The 21,185-nt window shown below is 52.3% G+C and overlaps 1 protein-coding gene across 2 annotated transcripts in view; it reads right to left on the minus strand.

The window, feature by feature from the left end:
- LOC110520263 (voltage-dependent L-type calcium channel subunit beta-4) overlaps window positions 1-21,185 on the minus strand; it is a 71,466-nt gene that overhangs the window by 10,317 nt on the left and 39,964 nt on the right. For both annotated transcript variants that reach the window (XM_021597444.3, XM_036974742.2), the window contains 3 exons: window positions 3,009-3,128; window positions 2,625-2,747; window positions 1,840-1,970 (listed from right to left, as the gene is read on the minus strand). In XM_021597444.3, the coding sequence (XP_021453119.1) occupies window positions 1,840-1,970; window positions 2,625-2,747; window positions 3,009-3,128 (374 nt within the window). The remainder of the gene's footprint in view (window positions 1-1,839; window positions 1,971-2,624; window positions 2,748-3,008; window positions 3,129-21,185) is intronic.

Below are 21,185 nucleotides of genomic sequence, written 5' to 3' on the forward strand. Positions count from 1 at the left end.
ATTATGAGTAACCTCTGATCTGTTATTATGAGTAACCTCTGATCTGTTATTATGAGTAATCTCTGATCTGTTATTATGAGTAACCTCTGACCTGTTATTATGAGTAACCTCTGATCTGTTATTATGAGTAACCTCTGATCTGTTATTATGAGTAATCTCTGATCTGTTATTATGAGTAACCTCTGACCTGTTATTATGAGTAATCTCTGACCTGTTTTTATGAGTAATCTCTGACCTGTTATTATGAGTAACCTCTGATCTGTTATCATGAGTAACCTCTAATCTGTTATTATGGGTAACCTCTGATCTGTTATTATGGGTAATCTCTGATCTGTTATTATGAGTAACCTCTGATCTGTTATTATGAGTAACCTCTGATCTGTTATTACGAGTAACCTTTGATCTGTTATTATGAGTCACCTCTGATCTGTTATCATAAGTAATCTCTGACCTGTTATTATGAGTAACCTCTGATCTGTTATTATGAGTACTCTGATCTGTTATTATGAGTCACCTCTGATCTGTTATTATGAGTAACCTCTGATCTGTTATTATGAGTAACCTCTGATCTGTTATTATGAGTAACCTCTGACCTGTTATTATGAGTAACCTCTGATCTGTTATTATGAATAACCTCTGATCTGTTATTATGAGTAATCTCTGATCTGTTATAATGAGTAACCTCTGATCTGTTATTATGAGTAACCTCTGATCTGTTATTATGAGTAATCTCTGATCTGTTATTATGAGTAACCTCTGACCTGTTATTATGAGTAATCTCTGACCTGTTTTTATGAGTAATCTCTGACCTGTTATGAGTAACCTCTGATCTGTTATCATGAGTAATCTCTGACCCGTTATTATGAGTAACCTCTGATCTGTTATCATGAGTAAACTCTAATCTGTTATTATGGGTAACCTCTGATCTGTTATTATGGGTAATATCTGATCTGTTATTATGAGTCACCTCTGATCTGTTATCATAAGTAATCTCTGACCTGTTATTATGAGTAACCTCTGATCTGTTATTATGAGTACTCTGATCTGTTATAATGAGTAACCTCTGATCTGTTATTATGAGTAACCTCTGATCTGTTATTATGAGTAATCTCTGATCTGTTATTATGAGTAACCTCTGACCTGTTATTATGAGTAATCTCTGACCTGTTTTTATGAGTAATCTCTGACCTGTTATGAGTAACCTCTGATCTGTTATCATGAGTAATCTCTGACCCGTTATTATGAGTAACCTCTGATCTGTTATCATGAGTAAACTCTAATCTGTTATTATGGGTAACCTCTGATCTGTTATTATGGGTAATATCTGATCTGTTATTATGAGTCACCTCTGATCTGTTATCATAAGTAATCTCTGACCTGTTATTATGAGTAACCTCTGATCTGTTATTATGAGTACTCTGATCTGTTATTATGAGTCACCTCTGATCTGTTATTATGAGTAACCTCTGATCTGTTATTATGAGTAACCTCTGATCTGTTATTATGAGTAACCTCTGATCTGTTATTATGAGTAACCTCTGATCTGTTATTATGAGTAATCTCTGACCTGTTATGAGTAAAACACATAGTCACAGCAGAGTCAGACCTGGAATGGAGAGTAGGTGGCTTCTCATTGTACTTTAGTAACTTTTTATAATAACTTTTATAAATGCTTAATAAAGTTGATAAATAGTTGATTAATGCTTATTCATGAAAGTTCTTATAAATTGTTATTCCCTCTCCAATCCCCTATCCATCCTCTAACACAGCCCCTCCTCCCAACCAAGCCCACCTCAGCCCCTCAATGCACCACCCCCTGCCCCTCCACCCAGGCCTTACCCGTAAGAGCGTGTGCCCCTCTTCTGCTCCTGTTGTAGACGAATGTTATCCAGTTTCAGAGGACTGGGGATGAATCCGATCTCACAGCCCTCCTTCACCAGCCGGCCAATCCACCAGTCATTACTGTACTTCTGTAATGGGCAAGACAACATGAAACAACTCAATGACTGAAGTGTGTGTGCATGTTTGTTTGTTTGTTTGTTTGTTTATTTGTTTGTGTGTGTGTGTGTGTGTGTGTGTGTGTGTGTGTGTGTGTGTGTGTGTGTGTGTGTGTGTGTGTGTGTGTGCGTGTGTGTGTGTGTGTGTGATGATGTGTTAAATAGACATTCACACACTATACAATATGTGACTATGGGAAAAGCAACACAAGACCAATGTCTTAGAATAGCAGTGTGTAACAATCCACAGACATACGGTACTAACTCTATGCGACTGTGAAAGCCAACACAAAACAACACAATGACTCAGAATCGAACAGAAGAGAGTGTGTAAACTCCATAGAGATACAAGGCTGTATACACACTCTATGTGACTCCATTGATTCCAAAGCAGGACATGAATTATTGATATTGCGTCATCCATAATGGCCCGTGAACAGATGTTGCTTGAAGCAAACATAGGCTGTCTGAAATGGCACCCTATTCCCTATATAGTGCACTACTGTTGGCCAGAGCTACTTTTGGCCTCATGGGCTCCGGACAAAAGTAGTGCACTACATAGAGAATAGGATGCCAATTCAAACGCAGCCATAGCTTTAGCAGTACAGTGTGTTATATATGCTGTACCTCTTTAATGTGCAGGAAGTCCTTGGCATCGAAGGAGATGGCAGTTCCTGCCACAGGGACATCCTCATCCAGGGCTCCACAGTAACTGACGTTAGTCTTCACAGCAAAGGCCACGGCTTTGGCCTGAGACGATACAGGAAACACCATGTATAAGAAGAGTGCCTAGCCTAGCTAGATAAGCTCAACCATAACCCACAGGGCATTACTGGTTGCAAAGATGCCCGTTCTGGTTTTAATTTGGTTGTAATAATGTAATTTCAACCAGCTTTGCCTACTGGGGCCTTCCCAATGATAGGGGCCTTGTTCTTAAGGTATATGCCTGTGATAGTACAGTGGCATCGCATAAGGCTACACAGTGGGACACCTAGCAGAAATCTGTCTCACCTTGGCCTTCTCCAGCTGAACAGTGGCCTGCTGCTCCTTCTCCAGCTTGCCGCCTGTCGGTTCCTCCTCCAGGGAGACATCTGAGTCCGATGGTCGGCTAGTGTAGGAGTCAGCTGAACCCTGTAGTGGGACAAGATAACAGTTAGACAACAGCCAGACAACAGTCTGACAACAGTGAGATGGTCGGCTAGTGTAGGAGTCAGCTAACCCTGGACAGGAACAAGACATTATGACATTTGTCCCTGAAATATATTCAATATTGTAGCTGAACCACTCTGTAGTTCTCATTACTATTATGGCACATTTTTCCGTGCTTACACAGGTCAGTGAAGTTTGTGAACCTTTGCATCACTATGAAAGCTGTAATGCTGTGTTGAAAGCTGCAATGCTGTGAACATATATTAGGTAAGTCTAAATGGTTAACCTACTGTACATGTCCTAAATATTACCAGAATGCAATGAATAAGCACAGAGTAGATGTGGCAGAGACAGGCCTACAGCCAGGTGCAACAGAGGGGGGGTCCGTACGTCATGTGGCAGGGAATATGCCTTTCCAAGCGGGATCAAAGGGACCCTGATTAAAGCTGGTGAGCCGTGCGACACAGTTCACAAATATGTGAAGGAGAGAGAGCGAGAACAGAGAGACAAGGACGGCAGGCTGGCACACAAGTGGCAAGACAGCTCCCTTTCTACATCAATACCCCTCAGGCTGAATGGAGCAGAGTGGACTAGTGTTGGAACTGACAGTGATTGCCAGGGTAGATGACCAGTTTGACCACCATGAGGTGTAGTTGGTCATTGAAACTTCCACAAAAGCAGCAGTGAAATTATTTATCTAAAAGGTTCAACGAAATCTTGGTCAAGATCTGCTGTCTTTTCTTGCTCGGTGCAACAAGGTTAATCAATCTTCAAGGCCCTTGTTCCTTTGTGTGGGATCTTTTGATTCCTGGATCAAAGTAGTCTATTTCTAATGCTTTCAATAGTCTCTTCACAGGAAGCTGATTAGAATGAGAGAGAGAGAGAGAGAGAGAGAGAGAGAGAGAGAGAGTGTGTGTGTGTGTGTCCCTGTCTCTGTCCCTGTGTGTTGCTTCCCTGGGTGGATGTGGGTACTGTGGCTCGGCCCACCACCCAACCTCAGGCAGTCTCATGTCATTACGATCAGAAGAGCTGCCCCCGATACCATACACACGCACACACACACACACACACACACACACACACACACACACACACACACACACACACACACACACACACACACACACACACACACACACACACACACACACACACACACACACACACACACACACATGCCACTCTATTAGCAACGAGTCAGTAGTTGCTGGGAGAGAGCCCGGTACAACACCCCCTCACTCAGTCAGAGCGGGAAAGACGAGAGTGTGAAGAGGAGATAGAGGAAGATAAAGGGACAGACCGTGAAGAAAGAGTGAGTAGGGGATGAGAAGAAAGTGTGAGAAGGACATCAAAAGGAGGGGGAGCGGGGGAGGGAGAAAAGTAGAGAGAGGGGGAGATTGAAAGAGGAAGAAGAGGGATAGATAAAGAGAGACAGACAGGGACAGAGAGAGAGAGAGAGAGAGAGAGAGAGAGAGAGAGAGAGAGAGAGAGAGAGAGAGAGAGAAAGGGAAATAGATAGACAGGGAGAGGGTGACAGAGACAGAGAGACAGAGAGATTTCCCATCAGCCTTGTGAGCGACTCAGAACACACTGTCAGCACAGCAGCACAGCGGAGCCCCAAATGCCAGCACGCAGCGCCTGCCTGCTGCAAGGGGGTGGATGATTCTGAGGGGGGGGCAAGGGGACTCTATTTCAGGCTTCCTGACGAAGGCAATGCTAGACATGATGACGATGATCACATCTACAGCGCAGTGTGCAGTCACAATGGCTATAACATTCACTCAGAGTGTTACAAAGACAACTGATATCTCAGTTCTGGGTCTCGATGTGTCTACTGTGACATGTGATGTTGCTAAAGAGTTGATGACAAGGCAGACATATGCACTCCTACCTCTAGACCTGCCCCCATTCCTGTCTAATAAGTAATACAATAATGACATATAATATGTTACTTTCATGTCCTAGGGTTAAATCTGTGGCTGTTTTGAATTGGCACATACACTGGGCACATACTCTTTGTGACATCTACTGATGTAACATTTGCTGTCTATCTGTTTGGTCTATAGGATACTGAACTGTCCTGCGACTCACAGGCCCCGCTGCATCATAGCCATCAGCCACTCGTCACCCCCTGCCCCTTGACCAGGCACCCCAGTCAGTCACGTGACCACATGTTACATAACTGCAGCAGGCTGAGTGACGAGAGAGGAGAGGTACCATCATCATCATCACCACTACTGCTGCTGCTGCTACTACTGTTGACATCAATGTCCAGTCTGATTAATCGCCCTGTCCCCTATATCTCTCCCTCGCCTTCTCTCTCCCTCCTTCTTTCTCTTGTTTAAAAAAAAAAAGTAACACTTTTTTTTAAACCTTAATTTAACTAGGAAAGTCAGTTAAGAACAAATTCTTATTTTCAATGACAGCCTAGGAACAGTGGGTTAACTGCCTTGTTCAGAGGTAGAACGACTGATTTTTACCTTGTCAGCTTGGGTATTCGATCTTGCAACCTTCCGGTTACAAGTCCAACGCTCTAACCACTAGGCTACCTGCCACCCCTCATACCTCACCTGTCACGTTCACTCCTGCTCCCCCGTTCAGGCGCTGGACGTCACCGGTCTACTAACCACCGGTTCTGGCAACCCATCTTTACACACACCTCCATCTCATCATCAGTCACACCTGCACGTCATTACTCCCTTGATTACTTAACCTTTATATAGCACTCTTTTGTTATCAGTCATCAGGTGGTATTGCTTATGTTTCTATGTCAGACACTTCTCTTGTTTTGTATCGCTCCATGTTATTATTAAACTCACTAACCGCACCTGCTTCCTGACTCCCTACATCTACTTTATAGAATACTACCTCAACAAATGGAAGTAGCAGTTAACCAAGACATCTCCCAGATGGTCGGCGAACAGAGACACCTACTTCGTCAACACAATGACCAGCTGGCTCATTTGGGGACGGCTATGGATGAGGTCCTCTTCAATGAGTCGACATTACTCAAGGGGCATCATCTCCAAACAGAGGAGGATTTTCTACCACAAGTCGACCCAGCGAGCCAGTGCCGCAGCCCATCCAGCAGTCCGTTCTGGTCAGCGATGCCTGATTGTCTCTCCTGGACAAATATGACGGGACTCCATTGAAATTCCTTGGCTTCCTACTCCAGTGCTCCCTATATTCCGCTCATCAGATGGGAGCCCCCACCACGGAGAGGTCCAAGGTTGCCACGGTTATTTCTCTGCTGACTTGACCAGCGTTGGAGTGGGCCATGGCCATCTAGGAGAGGAAGAGATGGGTTCCTATGAGGGGTTCATGGCTCTCTTCAGGGGGGATCTTCGACCATCCACCAGAGGGCAGAGACGGGGGTGAGCTCTTATTCCAACTAGGGAAGGATGGCCAGACTATGGTGGAGTATGCACTCACCTTTCGGACAGTGGCAGCATCCAGAGGACGGCATGAGCTGGTGCTCCGCACCCTATTCAGAAGAGGATTGCGCGAAGAGTTCCAGACGGAGTTGGCTATGGCAACCTATCCTTGGACCCACTCAACGCGATGGCCATCCATCTGATAACCTTTTTCGGCAGTGTCGGTACCGCCATCGCCTCTCTCCCTCCTCCATTGATCATTCTGAGTCAAAGCCTGAACCCATAGAGGTGGGGGCCACATGTCTCTCCGTGGCTGAGCGACACCGTCATAGACAGCTGGGGCTCTGTCCTTATTGTGGACAGGAGGGACACCAGCTTCTAGGGTATCCAGTATGTTCTAACAGGGGGTCCACGGGTTAGGTGTGAGTATTCCATCATCATCACTTTCCGCTAAACCTTTCCTTGTAACGATTTCACTGGCTGGCTGTCCTTCATGTTTTGTTTCTACAGGTCTAGTGGACTCCGGTGCCGCGGGTGAATCTTATTGACCAGGCCCTCGCCTCCTCCCTTAACATCACCTCATACTCACTCTCCTCTCCTTGCCTGGTTCAAGCACTGGAGAGTCAACCACTGGAATCTGGGATAATCACACACATCACAGCACTACTCACCCTCACCGTGGAATCCATACATCAAGTAAGCCTTCCCTTCCTCATCATCAGTGCACCCGTACACAAGATCATCCACCTGCTTACCCTTTCCCTGTGGTTCCACATCGGTTGAAAGTCCTGTGGTTACCCTTCAGCCCAACATCCCGGAGGTATACCAAGATCTTTGGGAGGTTTTTCCAAGACCCACGCTACCTGTCTCCCTCCTCATCGGTCCTGGGACTGTGCCATCGACCTGCTTGCAGGCTCTGAGCCTCCGTGTGGCCGCATCTACCCTTTGTTGGTGGCCTTCTTCTTCTTTGCCAAGAAGGGGGTAGGATTGTGCTCGTGCATCGATTACAGAAATCTGAATTCCATCACCAAGAAGTACCGCTACACTCTCTTGTTGGGGCGGGCCGCAATTGAACAACTCCGCGGGGCCTAGTTTTTCACCAAGATGAACCTGTGGAAGTGCCTACAATTTGATCCAGATCCGGGAGGGGGATGAATGTAAGACTGCCTTCAGCATGATGTCTGGTCACTACGAGTACTTGGTGATGCCTTTTGGATTAGCCAATTCTCCGTTAGTGTTCGACATTCTGACGACATTCTGGTCTATTCAGCTAGCTTGGAGGAGCACAAGTATTGTTTATGTTTCTATGTCAGACGCTTCTCTTGTATTGCTCCATGTTTGTTATTATTAACTCACTAACTGCACCTGCTTCCTGACTCCCTGCATCTATGTTACATCATCCTCTACTTACAGACCAAAGATTGTAGGCGCAACGTATATCAATCACGACCACCTCCTCTTCTTCCATATGCTCACAGAATTATTCAGTGTCTTTATCATTTTCCCATGCTACAACCTGTCAAGAACAGTAACATATGCTGGCTCCTGTATGCACGGTGTTGACTATGCAGTTCCATTGGCTGTAATAGAAACCTAGAAGTCAATACAACAAAGGACATGTGGAGACATGAAAACATGACTCATACTGTGACATGATGTAATACACATGATGTAATGACCATGTGAGTCATAACTTTCCTTTGGCCTATACAGTGCATTCGGAAAGTATTCAGACCCCTTGTCCTTCTCCACATTTTGTTACGTTACAGCCTTATTTTAAACTGGGGAAAACTTATTTTTCTCATCAATCAAGACCCAATTCCCCATAATGACAAAGAGAAAATACCTTAATTACATAAGTATTCAGACCCTTTGCTATGAGACTCGGAATTGAGCTCAAGTGCATCCTGTTTCAATTGATCATCCTTGAGATGTTTCTACAACTTGATTGGAGTCCACTTGTGGTAAATTAAATTGATTGGACATGATTTGGAAAAGAACACACCTGTCAATATAAGGTCCCATAGTTGACAGTGCATGTCAGAGAAAAAAACAGGCCATGAGGTGGAAGGAATTTTCCGTAGAGCTTCGAGACAGGATTGTGCCTAGGCACAGATCTGGGGAAGGGTACCAAAATATTTCTGCAGTGTTGAAGGTCCCCAAGAACACAGTGGCCTCCCTCATTCTTAAATGGAAGAACTTTAGAACCACCAAGACTCTTCCTTGAGCTGACCGCCCGGCCAAACTGAGCAATTGGGGGAGAAGGGCCATGGTCAGGGAGGTGACCAAGAACCCGATGGTCACTCTGACAGAGCTCCAGAGTTCTTCTGTGGAGATGGGAGAACCTTTCAGAAGGACAACCATCTCTGCAGCACTCCACTAATCAGGCCTTTACGGTAGGGTGGCCAGACGGAAGCCACTCCTCAGTAAAAGGCACATGATACCTGGCTTGGAGTTTGCCAAAAGGCACCTAAAGGACTCTTGGACTATGAGAAACAAGATTGAACTCTTTGGCCTGAATTCCAAGTGTCACGTATGGAGGAAACCTGGCACCATCCCTGCGGTGAAGTATAGTGGGGGCAGCATCATGCTGTGGGGAGGTTTTTCAGCGACAGACCCTGTGAGACTAGTCAGGATCTAAGGAAAGATGAACGGAGCAAAGTACAGAGAGATCCTTGATGAAAACCTGCTCCAGAGCGCTCAGGACCTCAGACTGGGGCGAATGTTCACCTTTCTACAGGACAACGCAGGAGTGGCTTTGGGACAAGTCTCTGAATGTCCTTGAATGTCCCAGCCAGAGCCCAGACTTAAACCCCATCAAACATCTCTGGAGAGACCTGAAAATAGCTGTGCAGCGACAAACCTCATCCAACCTTACAGAGCTTGAGAGGATCTGCAGAGAAGAATGGGCAAAACTCCCCAAATACAGGTGTGCCAAGCTTGTAGCGTCAACCTAACCTCCCCATCATCTGGTACAAGCCAAGAGTGCCACACTGGAACCTACATGCCTCTCCTCAACTGCCATCCAACTGATGATAGTATCAGAATTTGAAAAAAGATGTGATTCATTTGGAAGACAAAATGTATATAATGTACAGTATATCTGATAACTTGGTCAACCCCATCTGAAATATAATAAATAATTCACAAAGGACTTCCTCCAGCTCTACCATCTAAGATCATCTTCCTCAGACATACATTTAGGTTTTAATATGTTACTATACTGGCAGAAAAGAAGCTCAGGGGGAAAGGTTTTCTACACCAAAGCATTCACGGAATTCAGTCAGCTGATCACTCCAGTTTGGAACACATTATACCAGGCAGCCAGCTGGTCTGTCTTCCCATTACTGCAACTCAGCAATACTGGAGAGGATGGGGACACTAAGCAATACTGGTCAAATCAAATCAAACTTTATTTGTCACATGCGCCGAATAAAAAGTGTAGACCTTACCGTGAAATGCTTACTTACAATCCCTTAAACCTACAGTGCAGTTCAAAAATATTTACCAAATAAACTAAAGTAAAACATGTAAAATAATTCAAGTAACAATAACGAGGATATATACAAGGGGTACTGGTGGGGGGGGGGGGGGGGGGGGTCAATGTAAATAGTCCGGTGGCCATTTGATTAATTGTTCAGCAGTCTTATGGCTTGGGGGTAGAAGCTGTTAAGGAGTTGTGGTTTTAGGACTTTTGGTACTAGACTTGGCGCTCCGGTACCGCTTGCCGTGTGGTAGCAGAGAAAACAGTCTATGACTTGGGTGACTGGAGTCTCTGACAATTTTATGGGCTTTCCTCTGACACCGCCTATTATATAGGTCAAGGATTGCAGGAAGCTTGGCCCCAGTGATGTAATGGGTCGTAAGCACTACCCTCTGCAGAACCTTTTGAGAATCTGGTGACCCATGCCAAATCTTTTCAGTCTCCTGAGAGGGAAAATAGTTTTGTCATGCCCTCTTCACGACTGTCTTGGTGTATTTGGAAAGATGGAGGATGGGGAGAGACTGGAGGATACTAGGGGAGAATGGGGAGAGACTGGGGGATACTAGGAGAGGATGGGGAGAGACTGGAGGATACTAGGGGAGGATGGGGAGAGACTGGAGGATACTAGGGGAGGATGGGGAGAGACTGGAGGATACTAGGGGAGGATGGGGAGAGACTGGGGGATACTAGGGGTGATGGGAGAGACTGGAGGATACTAGGGGAGGATGGGGAGAGACTGGAGGATACTAGGGGAGGATGGGGAGAGACTGGAGGATACTAGGGGAGGATGGGGAGAGACTGGAGGATACTAGGGGAGGATGGGGAGAGACTGGAGGATACTAGGGGAGGATGGGGAGAGACTGGAGGATACTAGGGGAGGATGGGGAGAGACTGGAGGATACTAGGGGAGGATGGGGAGAGACTGGAGGATACTAGGGGAGGATGGGAGAGACTGGAGGATACTAGGGGAGGATGGGGGAGACTGGGGGATACTAGGAGAGGATGGGGGAGACTGGGGGATACTAGGGTAGGATGGTAGAGACTGGGGGATACTAGGGGGGATGGGAGAGACTGAGGGATATTAGGGGAGGATTGGAGAGACTGGGGGATACTAGGGGAGGATGGGAGAGACTGGGGGGATACTAGGGGAGGATGTGGAGAGACTGGGGGATACTAGGAGAGGATGGGGGATACTGGAGGAGGATGGGGGATACTGGGGGATACTAGGGGAGGATGGGGAGAGACTGGGGGATAGTAGGGGAGGATGGGAAAGACTGGGGGATACTAGGGGAGGATGGGGAGAGACTGGGGGATACTAGGGGAGGATGGGGAGAGACTGGGGGATACTAGGGGAGGATGGGGAGAGACTGGGGGATACTAGGAGAGGATGGGAGAGACTGGGGGATACTAGGGGAGGATGGGAGAGACTGGGGGATACTAGTGGAGGATGGGGAGAGACTGGGGGATACTAGGAGAGGATGGGGGATACTAGGGGAGGATGGGGGAGGATGGGAGAGACTGGGGGATACTAGGGGAGGATGGGGAGAGACTGGGGGATACTAGGAGAGGATGGGGGATACTGGAGGAGGATGGGGGATACTGGGGGATACTAGGGGAGGATGGGGAGAGACTGGGGGATAGTAGGGGAGGATGGGAGAGACTGGGGGATACTAGGGGAGGATGGGAGTGACTGGGGGATACTAGGGTAGGATGGGTTAGACTGGGGGATACTAGGGGAGGATGGGAGAGACTGGGGGATACTAGGGGAGGATGGGAGAGACTGGGGGATACCAGGGGAGGATGGGGAGAGACTGGGGGATACTAGGAGAGGATGGGGGATACTGGAGGAGGATGGGGGATACTGGGGGATACTAGGGGAGGATGGGGAGAGACTGGGGGATAGTAGGGGAGGATGGGAAAGACTGGGGGATACTAGGGGAGGATGGGAGAGACTGGGGGATACTAGGGGAGGATGGGGAGAGACTGGGGGATACTAGGAGAGGATGGGAGATACTAGGGGGGGATGGGGAGACTGGGGGATACTAGGGGAGGATGGGGAGAGACTGGGGATACTAGGGGAGGATGGGGAGAGACTGGGGGATACTAGGAGAGGATGGGGGATACTAGGGGAGGATGGGGGAGGATGGGAGAGACTGGGGGATACTAGGGGAGGATGGGGAGAGACTGGGGGATACTAGGAGAGGATGGGGGATACTGGAGGAGGATGGGGGATACTGGGGGATACTAGGGGAGGATGGAGAGAGATTGGGGGATAGTAGGGGAGGATGGGAGAGACTGGGGGATACTAGGGGAGGATGGGAGTGACTGGGGGATACTAGGGGAGGATGGGAGAGACTGGGGGATACTAGGGGAGGATGGGAGAGACTGGGGGATACCAGGGGAGGATGGGGAGAGACTGGGGGATACTAGGAGAGGATGGGGGAGACTGGGGGATACTAGGAGAGGATGGGGGAAACTGGGGGATACTAGGGGAGGATGGGAGAGACTGGGGGATACTAGGGGGGATGGGAGAGACTGAGGGATACTAGGGGAGGATTGGAGAGACTGGGGGACACTAGGGGAGGATGGGAGAGACTGGGGGGATACTAGGGGAGGATGGGGAGAGACTGGGGGATACTAGGGGAGGATGGGGAGAGACTGGGGGATAGTAGGGGAGGATGGGAAAGACTGGGGGATACTAGGGGAGGATGGGGAGAGACTGGGGGATACTAGGGGAGGATGGGGAGAGACTGGGGGATACTAGGGGAGGATGGGGAGAGACTGGGGGATACTAAGAGAGGATGGGAGAGACTGGGGGATACTAGGGGAGGATGGGAGAGACTGGGGGATACTAGTGGAGGATGGGGAGAGACTGGGGGATACTAGGAGAGGATGGGGGATACTAGGGGAGGATGGGGGAGGATGGGAGAGACTGGGGGATACTAGGAGAGGATGGGGGATACTGGAGGAGGATGGGGGATACTGGGGGATACTAGGGGAGGATGGGGAGAGACTGGGGGATAGTAGGGGAGGATGGGAGAGACTGGGGGATACTAGGGGAGGATGGGAGTGACTGGGGGATACTAGGGTAGGATGGGTTAGACTGGGGGATACTAGGGGAGGATGGGAGAGACTGGGGGATACTAGGGGAGGATGGGAGAGACTGGGGGATACCAGGGGAGGATGGGGAGAGACTGGGGGATACTAGGAGAGGATGGGGGATACTGGAGGAGGATGGGGGATACTGGGGGATACTAGGGGAGGATGGGGAGAGACTGGGGGATAGTAGGGGAGGATGGGAAAGACTGGGGGATACTAGGGGAGGATGGGAGAGACTGGGGGATACTAGGGGAGGATGGGGAGAGACTGGGGGATACTAGGAGAGGATGGGGGATACTAGGGGGGGATGGGGAGACTGGGGGATACTAGGGGAGGATGGGGAGAGACTGGGGATACTAGGGGAGGATGGGGAGAGACTGGGGGATACTAGGAGAGGATGGGGGATACTAGGGGAGGATGGGGGAGGATGGGAGAGACTGGGGGATACTAGGGGAGGATGGGGAGAGACTGGGGGATACTAGGAGAGGATGGGGGATACTGGAGGAGGATGGGGGATACTGGGGGATACTAGGGGAGGATGGGGAGAGATTGGGGGATAGTAGGGGAGGATGGGAGAGACTGGGGGATACTAGGGGAGGATGGGAGTGACTGGGGGATACTAGGGGAGGATGGGAGAGACTGGGGGATACTAGGGGAGGATGGGAGAGACTGGGGGATACCAGGGGAGGATGGGGAGAGACTGGGGGATACTAGGAGAGGATGGGGGATACTAGGGGAGGATGGGGAGACTGGGGGATACTAGGGGAGGATGGGGAGAGACTGGGGGTACTAGGGGAGGATGGGAGAGACTGGGGGATACTAGGGGAGGATGGGGAGAGACTTGGGGATACTAGGGGCGGATGGGGGAGACTGGGGGATACTAGGATATGATGGGGGAAACTGGGGGATACTAGGGGAGGATGGGGAAAGACTGGGGGATACTAGGGGAGGATGGGGAGAGACTGGGGGATACTAGGAGAGGATGGGGGATACTGGAGGAGGAAGGGGGATACTGGGGGATACTAGGGGAGGATGGGGAGAGACTGGGGGATAGTAGGGGAGGATGGGAGAGACTGGGGGATACTAGGGGAGGATGGGGAGAGACTGGGGGATACTAGGGGAGGATGGGGGAGACTGGGGGATACTAGGAGAGGATGGGGGAGACTGGGGGATACTAGGGGAGGATGGGAGAGACTGGGGGATACTAGGGGGGATGGGAGAGACTGGGGGATAGTAGGGGAGGATGGGAGAGACTGGGGGATACTAGGGGAGGATGGGGAGAGACTGGAGGATACTAGGAGAGGATGGGGAGATACTGGGGGATACTAGGGGAGGATGGGGAGAGACTGGGGGATACTAGGGGAGGATGGGGGAGACTGGGGGATACTAGGAGAGGATGGGGGAAACTGGGGGATACTAGGGGAGGATGGGAGAGACTGGGGGATACTAGGGGGGATGGGAGAGACTGAGGGATACTAGGGGAGGATTGGAGAGACTGGGGGATACTAGGGGAGGATGGTAGAGACTGGGGGGATACTAGGGGAGGATGTGGAGAGACTGGGGGATACTAGGGGAGGATGGGAGAGACTGGGGGGATACTAGGGGAGGATGTGGAGAGACTGGGGGATACTAGGAGAGGATGGGGGATACTGGAGGAGGATGGGGGATACTGGGGGATAGTAGGGGAGGATGGGGAGAGACTGGGGGATACTAGGGGAGGATGGGGAGAGACTGGGGGATACTAGGGGAGGATGGGGAGAGACTGGGGGATACTAGGAGAGGATGGGAGAGACTGGGGGATACTAGGGGAGGATGGGAGAGACTGGGGGATACTAGTGGAGGATGGGGAGAGACTGGGGGATACTAGGAGAGGATGGGGGATACTAGGGGAGGATGGGGGAGGATGGGAGAGACTGGGGGATACTAGGGGAGGATGGGGAGAGACTGGGGGATACTAGGAGAGGATGGGGAGAGACTGGGGAATAGTAGGGGAGGATGGGAGAGACTGGGGGATACTAGGGGAGGATGGGGAGAGACTGGGGGATACTAGGGGAGGATGGGGGAGACTGGGGGATACTAGGAGAGGATGGGGGAGACTGGGGGATACTAGGGGAGGATGGGAGAGACTGGGGGATACTAGGGGGGATGGGAGAGACTGGGGGATAGTAGGGGAGGATGGGAGAGACTGGGGGATACTAGGGGAGGATGGGGAGAGACTGGAGGATACTAGGAGAGGATGGGGAGATACTGGGGGATACTAGGGGAGGATGGGGAGAGACTGGGGGATACTAGGGGAGGATGGGGGAGACTGGGGGATACTAGGAGAGGATGGGGGAAACTGGGGGATACTAGGGGAGGATGGGAGAGACTGGGGGATACTAGGGGGGATGGGAGAGACTGAGGGATACTAGGGGAGGATTGGAGAGACTGGGGGATACTAGGGGAGGATGGGAGAGACTGGGGGGATACTAGGGGAGGATGTGGAGAGACTGGGGGATACTAGGGGAGGATGGGAGAGACTGGGGGGATACTAGGGGAGGATGTGGAGAGACTGGGGGATACTAGGAGAGGATGGGGGATACTGGAGGAGGATGGGGGATACTGGGGGATAGTAGGGGAGGATGGGGAGAGACTGGGGGATACTAGGGGAGGATGGGGAGAGACTGGGGGATACTAGGGGAGGATGGGGAGAGACTGGGGGATACTAGGAGAGGATGGGAGAGACTGGGGGATACTAGGGGAGGATGGGAGAGACTGGGGGATACTAGTGGAGGATGGGGAGAGACTGGGGGATACTAGGAGAGGATGGGGGATACTAGGGGAGGATGGGGGAGGATGGGAGAGACTGGGGGATACTAGGGGAGGATGGGGAGAGACTGGGGGATACTAGGAGAGGATGGGGGATACTGGAGGAGGATGGGGGATACTGGGGGATACTAGGGGAGGATGGGGAGAGACTGGGGGATAGTAGGGGAGGATGGGAGAGACTGGGGGATACTAGGGGAGGATGGGAGTGACTGGGGGATACTAGGGTAGGATGGGTTAGACTGGGGGATACTAGGGGAGGATGGGAGAGACTGGGGGATACTAGGGGAGGATGGGAGAGACTGGGGGATACCAGGGGAGGATGGGGAGAGACTGGGGGATACTAGGAGAGGATGGGGGATACTGGAGGAGGATGGGGGATACTGGGGGATACTAGGGGAGGATGGGGAGAGACTGGGGGATAGTAGGGGAGGATGGGAAAGACTGGGGGATACTAGGGGAGGATGGGAGAGACTGGGGGATACTAGGGGAGGATGGGGAGAGACTGGGGGATACTAGGAGAGGATGGGGGAGACTGGGGGATACTAGGGGAGGATGGGAGAGACTGGGGGATACTAGGGGGGATGGGAGAGACTGGGGGATAGTAGGGGAGGATGGGAGAGACTGGGGGATACTAGGGGAGGATGGGGAGAGACTGGAGGATACTAGGAGAGGATGGGGAGATACTGGGGGATACTAGGGGAGGATGGGGAGAGACTGGGGGATACTAGGGGAGGATGGGGGAGACTGGGGGATACTAGGAGAGGATGGGGGAAACTGGGGGATACTAGGGGAGGATGGGAGAGACTGGGGGATACTAGGGGGGATGGGAGAGACTGAGGGATACTAGGGGAGGATTGGAGAGACTGGGGGATACTAGGGGAGGATGGTAGAGACTGGGGGGATACTAGGGGAGGATGTGGAGAGACTGGGGGATACTAGGGGAGGATGGGAGAGACTGGGGGGATACTAGGGGAGGATGTGGAGAGACTGGGGGATACTAGGAGAGGATGGGGGATACTGGAGGAGGATGGGGGATACTGGGGGATAGTAGGGGAGGATGGGGAGAGACTGGGGGATACTAGGGGAGGATGGGGAGAGACTGGGGGATACTAGGGGAGGATGGGGAGAGACTGGGGGATACTAGGAGAGGATGGGAGAGACTGGGGGATACTAGGGGAGGATGGGAGAGACTGGGGGATACTAGTGGAGGATGGGGAGAGACTGGGGGATACTAGGAGAGGATGGGGGATACTAGGGGAGGATGGGGGAGGATGGGAGAGACTGGGGGATACTAGGGGAGGATGGGGAGAGACTGGGGGATACTAGGAGAGGATGGGGAGAGACTGGGGGATAGTAGGGGAGGATGGGAGAGACTGGGGGATACTAGGGGAGGATGGGGAGAGACTGGGGGATACTAGGGGAGGATGGGGGAGACTGGGGGATACTAGGAGAGGATGGGGGAGACTGGGGGATACTAGGGGAGGATGGGAGAGACTGGGGGATACTAGGGGGGATGGGAGAGACTGGGGGATAGTAGGGGAGGATGGGAGAGACTGGGGGATACTAGGGGAGGATGGGGAGAGACTGGAGGATACTAGGAGAGGATGGGGGATACTGGAGGAGGATGGGGGATACTGGGGGATAGTAGGGGAGGATGGGGAGAGACTGGGGGATACTAGGGGAGGATGGGGAGAGACTGGGGGATACTAGGGGAGGATGGGGAGAGACTGGGGGATACTAGGAGAGGATGGGAGAGACTGGGGGATACTAGGGGAGGATGGGAGAGACTGGGGGATACTAGTGGAGGATGGGGAGAGACTGGGGGATACTAGGAGAGGATGGGGGATACTAGGGGAGGATGGGGGAGGATGGGAGAGACTGGGGGATACTAGGGGAGGATGGGGAGAGACTGGGGGATACTAGGAGAGGATGGGGGATACTGGAGGAGGATGGGGGATACTGGGGGATACTAGGGGAGGATGGGGAGAGACTGGGGGATAGTAGGGGAGGATGGGAGAGACTGGGGGATACTAGGGGAGGATGGGAGTGACTGGGGGATACTAGGGTAGGATGGGTTAGACTGGGGGATACTAGGGGAGGATGGGAGAGACTGGGGGATACTAGGGGAGGATGGGAGAGACTGGGGGATACCAGGGGAGGATGGGGAGAGACTGGGGGATACTAGGAGAGGATGGGGGATACTGGAGGAGGATGGGGGATACTGGGGGATACTAGGGGAGGATGGGGAGAGACTGGGGGATAGTAGGGGAGGATGGGAAAGACTGGGGGATACTAGGGGAGGATGGGAGAGACTGGGGGATACTAGGGGAGGATGGGGAGAGACTGGGGGATACTAGGAGAGGATGGGGGAGACTGGGGGATACTAGGGGAGGATGGGAGAGACTGGGGGATACTAGGGGGGATGGGAGAGACTGGGGGATAGTAGGGGAGGATGGGAGAGACTGGGGGATACTAGGGGAGGATGGGGAGAGACTGGAGGATACTAGGAGAGGATGGGGAGATACTGGGGGATACTAGGGGAGGATGGGGAGAGACTGGGGGATACTAGGGGAGGATGGGGGAGACTGGGGGATACTAGGAGAGGATGGGGGAAACTGGGGGATACTAGGGGAGGATGGGAGAGACTGGGGGATACTAGGGGGGATGGGAGAGACTGAGGGATACTAGGGGAGGATTGGAGAGACTGGGGGATACTAGGGGAGGATGGTAGAGACTGGGGGGATACTAGGGGAGGATGTGGAGAGACTGGGGGATACTAGGGGAGGATGGGAGAGACTGGGGGGATACTAGGGGAGGATGTGGAGAGACTGGGGGATACTAGGAGAGGATGGGGGATACTGGAGGAGGATGGGGGATACTGGGGGATAGTAGGGGAGGATGGGGAGAGACTGGGGGATACTAGGGGAGGATGGGGAGAGACTGGGGGATACTAGGGGAGGATGGGGAGAGACTGGGGGATACTAGGAGAGGATGGGAGAGACTGGGGGATACTAGGGGAGGATGGGAGAGACTGGGGGATACTAGTGGAGGATGGGGAGAGACTGGGGGATACTAGGAGAGGATGGGGGATACTAGGGGAGGATGGGGGAGGATGGGAGAGACTGGGGGATACTAGGGGAGGATGGGGAGAGACTGGGGGATACTAGGAGAGGATGGGGAGAGACTGGGGGATAGTAGGGGAGGATGGGAGAGACTGGGGGATACTAGGGGAGGATGGGGAGAGACTGGGGGATACTAGGGGAGGATGGGGGAGACTGGGGGATACTAGGAGAGGATGGGGGAGACTGGGGGATACTAGGGGAGGATGGGAGAGACTGGGGGATACTAGGGGGGATGGGAGAGACTGGGGGATAGTAGGGGAGGATGGGAGAGACTGGGGGATACTAGGGGAGGATGGGGAGAGACTGGAGGATACTAGGAGAGGATGGGGAGATACTGGGGGATACTAGGGGAGGATGGGGAGAGACTGGGGGATACTAGGGGAGGATGGGGGAGACTGGGGGATACTAGGAGAGGATGGGGGAAACTGGGGGATACTAGGGGAGGATGGGAGAGACTGGGGGATACTAGGGGGGATGGGAGAGACTGAGGGATACTAGGGGAGGATTGGAGAGACTGGGGGATACTAGGGGAGGATGGGAGAGACTGGGGGGATACTAGGGGAGGATGTGGAGAGACTGGGGGATACTAGGGGAGGATGGGAGAGACTGGGGGGATACTAGGGGAGGATGTGGAGAGACTGGGGGATACTAGGAGAGGATGGGGGATACTGGAGGAGGATGGGGGATACTGGGGGATAGTAGGGGAGGATGGGGAGAGACTGGGGGATACTAGGGGAGGATGGGGAGAGACTGGGGGATACTAGGGGAGGATGGGGAGAGACTGGGGGATACTAGGAGAGGATGGGAGAGACTGGGGGATACTAGGGGAGGATGGGAGAGACTGGGGGATACTAGTGGAGGATGGGGAGAGACTGGGGGATACTAGGAGAGGATGGGGGATACTAGGGGAGGATGGGGGAGGATGGGAGAGACTGGGGGATACTAGGGGAGGATGGGGAGAGACTGGGGGATACTAGGAGAGGATGGGGGATACTGGAGGAGGATGGGGGATACTGGGGGATACTAGGGGAGGATGGGGAGAGACTGGGGGATAGTAGGGGAGGATGGGAGAGACTGGGGGATACTAGGGGAGGATGGGAGTGACTGGGGGATACTAGGGTAGGATGGGTTAGACTGGGGGATACTAGGGGAGGATGGGAGAGACTGGGGGATACTAGGGGAGGATGGGAGAGACTGGGGGATACCAGGGGAGGATGGGGAGAGACTGGGGGATACTAGGAGAGGATGGGGGATACTGGAGGAGGATGGGGGATACTGGGGGATACTAGGGGAGGATGGGGAGAGACTGGGGGATAGTAGGGGAGGATGGGAAAGACTGGGGGATACTAGGGGAGGATGGGAGAGACTGGGGGATACTAGGGGAGGATGGGGAGAGACTGGGGGATACTAGGAGAGGATGGGGGATACTAGAGGGGGATGGGGAGACTGGGGGATACTAGGGGAGGATGGGGAGAGACTGGGGATACTAGGGGAGGATGGGGAGAGACTGGGGGATACTAGGAGAGGATGGGGGATACTAGGGGAGGATGGGGGAGGATGGGAGAGACTGGGGGATACTAGGGGAGGATGGGGAGAGACTGGGGGATACTAGGAGAGGATGGGGGATACTGGAGGAGGATGGGGGATACTGGGGGATACTAGGGGAGGATGGGGAGAGACTGGGGGATAGTAGGGGAGGATGGGAGAGACTGGGGGATACTAGGGGAGGATGGGAGTGACTGGGGGATACTAGGGTAGGATGGGTTAGATTGGGGGATACTAGGGGAGGATGGGAGAGACTGGGGGATACTAGGGGAGGATGGGAGAGACTGGGGGATACCAGGGGAGGATGGGGAGAGACTGGGGGATACTAGGAGAGGATGGGGGATACTAGGGGAGGATGGGGAGACTGGGGGATACTAGGGGAGGATGGGGAGAGACTGGGGGTACTAGGGAGGATGGGAGAGACTGGGGGATACTAGGGGAGGATGGGAGAGACTGGGGGATACCAGGGGAGGATGGGGAGAGACTGGGGGATACTAGGAGAGGATGGGGGATACTGGAGGAGGATGGGGGATACTGGGGGATACTAGGGGAGGATGGGGAGAGACTGGGGGATAGTAGGGGAGGATGGGAAAGACTGGGGGATACT

Source organism: Oncorhynchus mykiss, chromosome 3 (assembly GCF_057628025.1).
Source record: "Oncorhynchus mykiss isolate SJ-2025 chromosome 3, ASM5762802v1, whole genome shotgun sequence".
Classification (NCBI taxonomy): domain Eukaryota; kingdom Metazoa; phylum Chordata; class Actinopteri; order Salmoniformes; family Salmonidae; genus Oncorhynchus; species Oncorhynchus mykiss.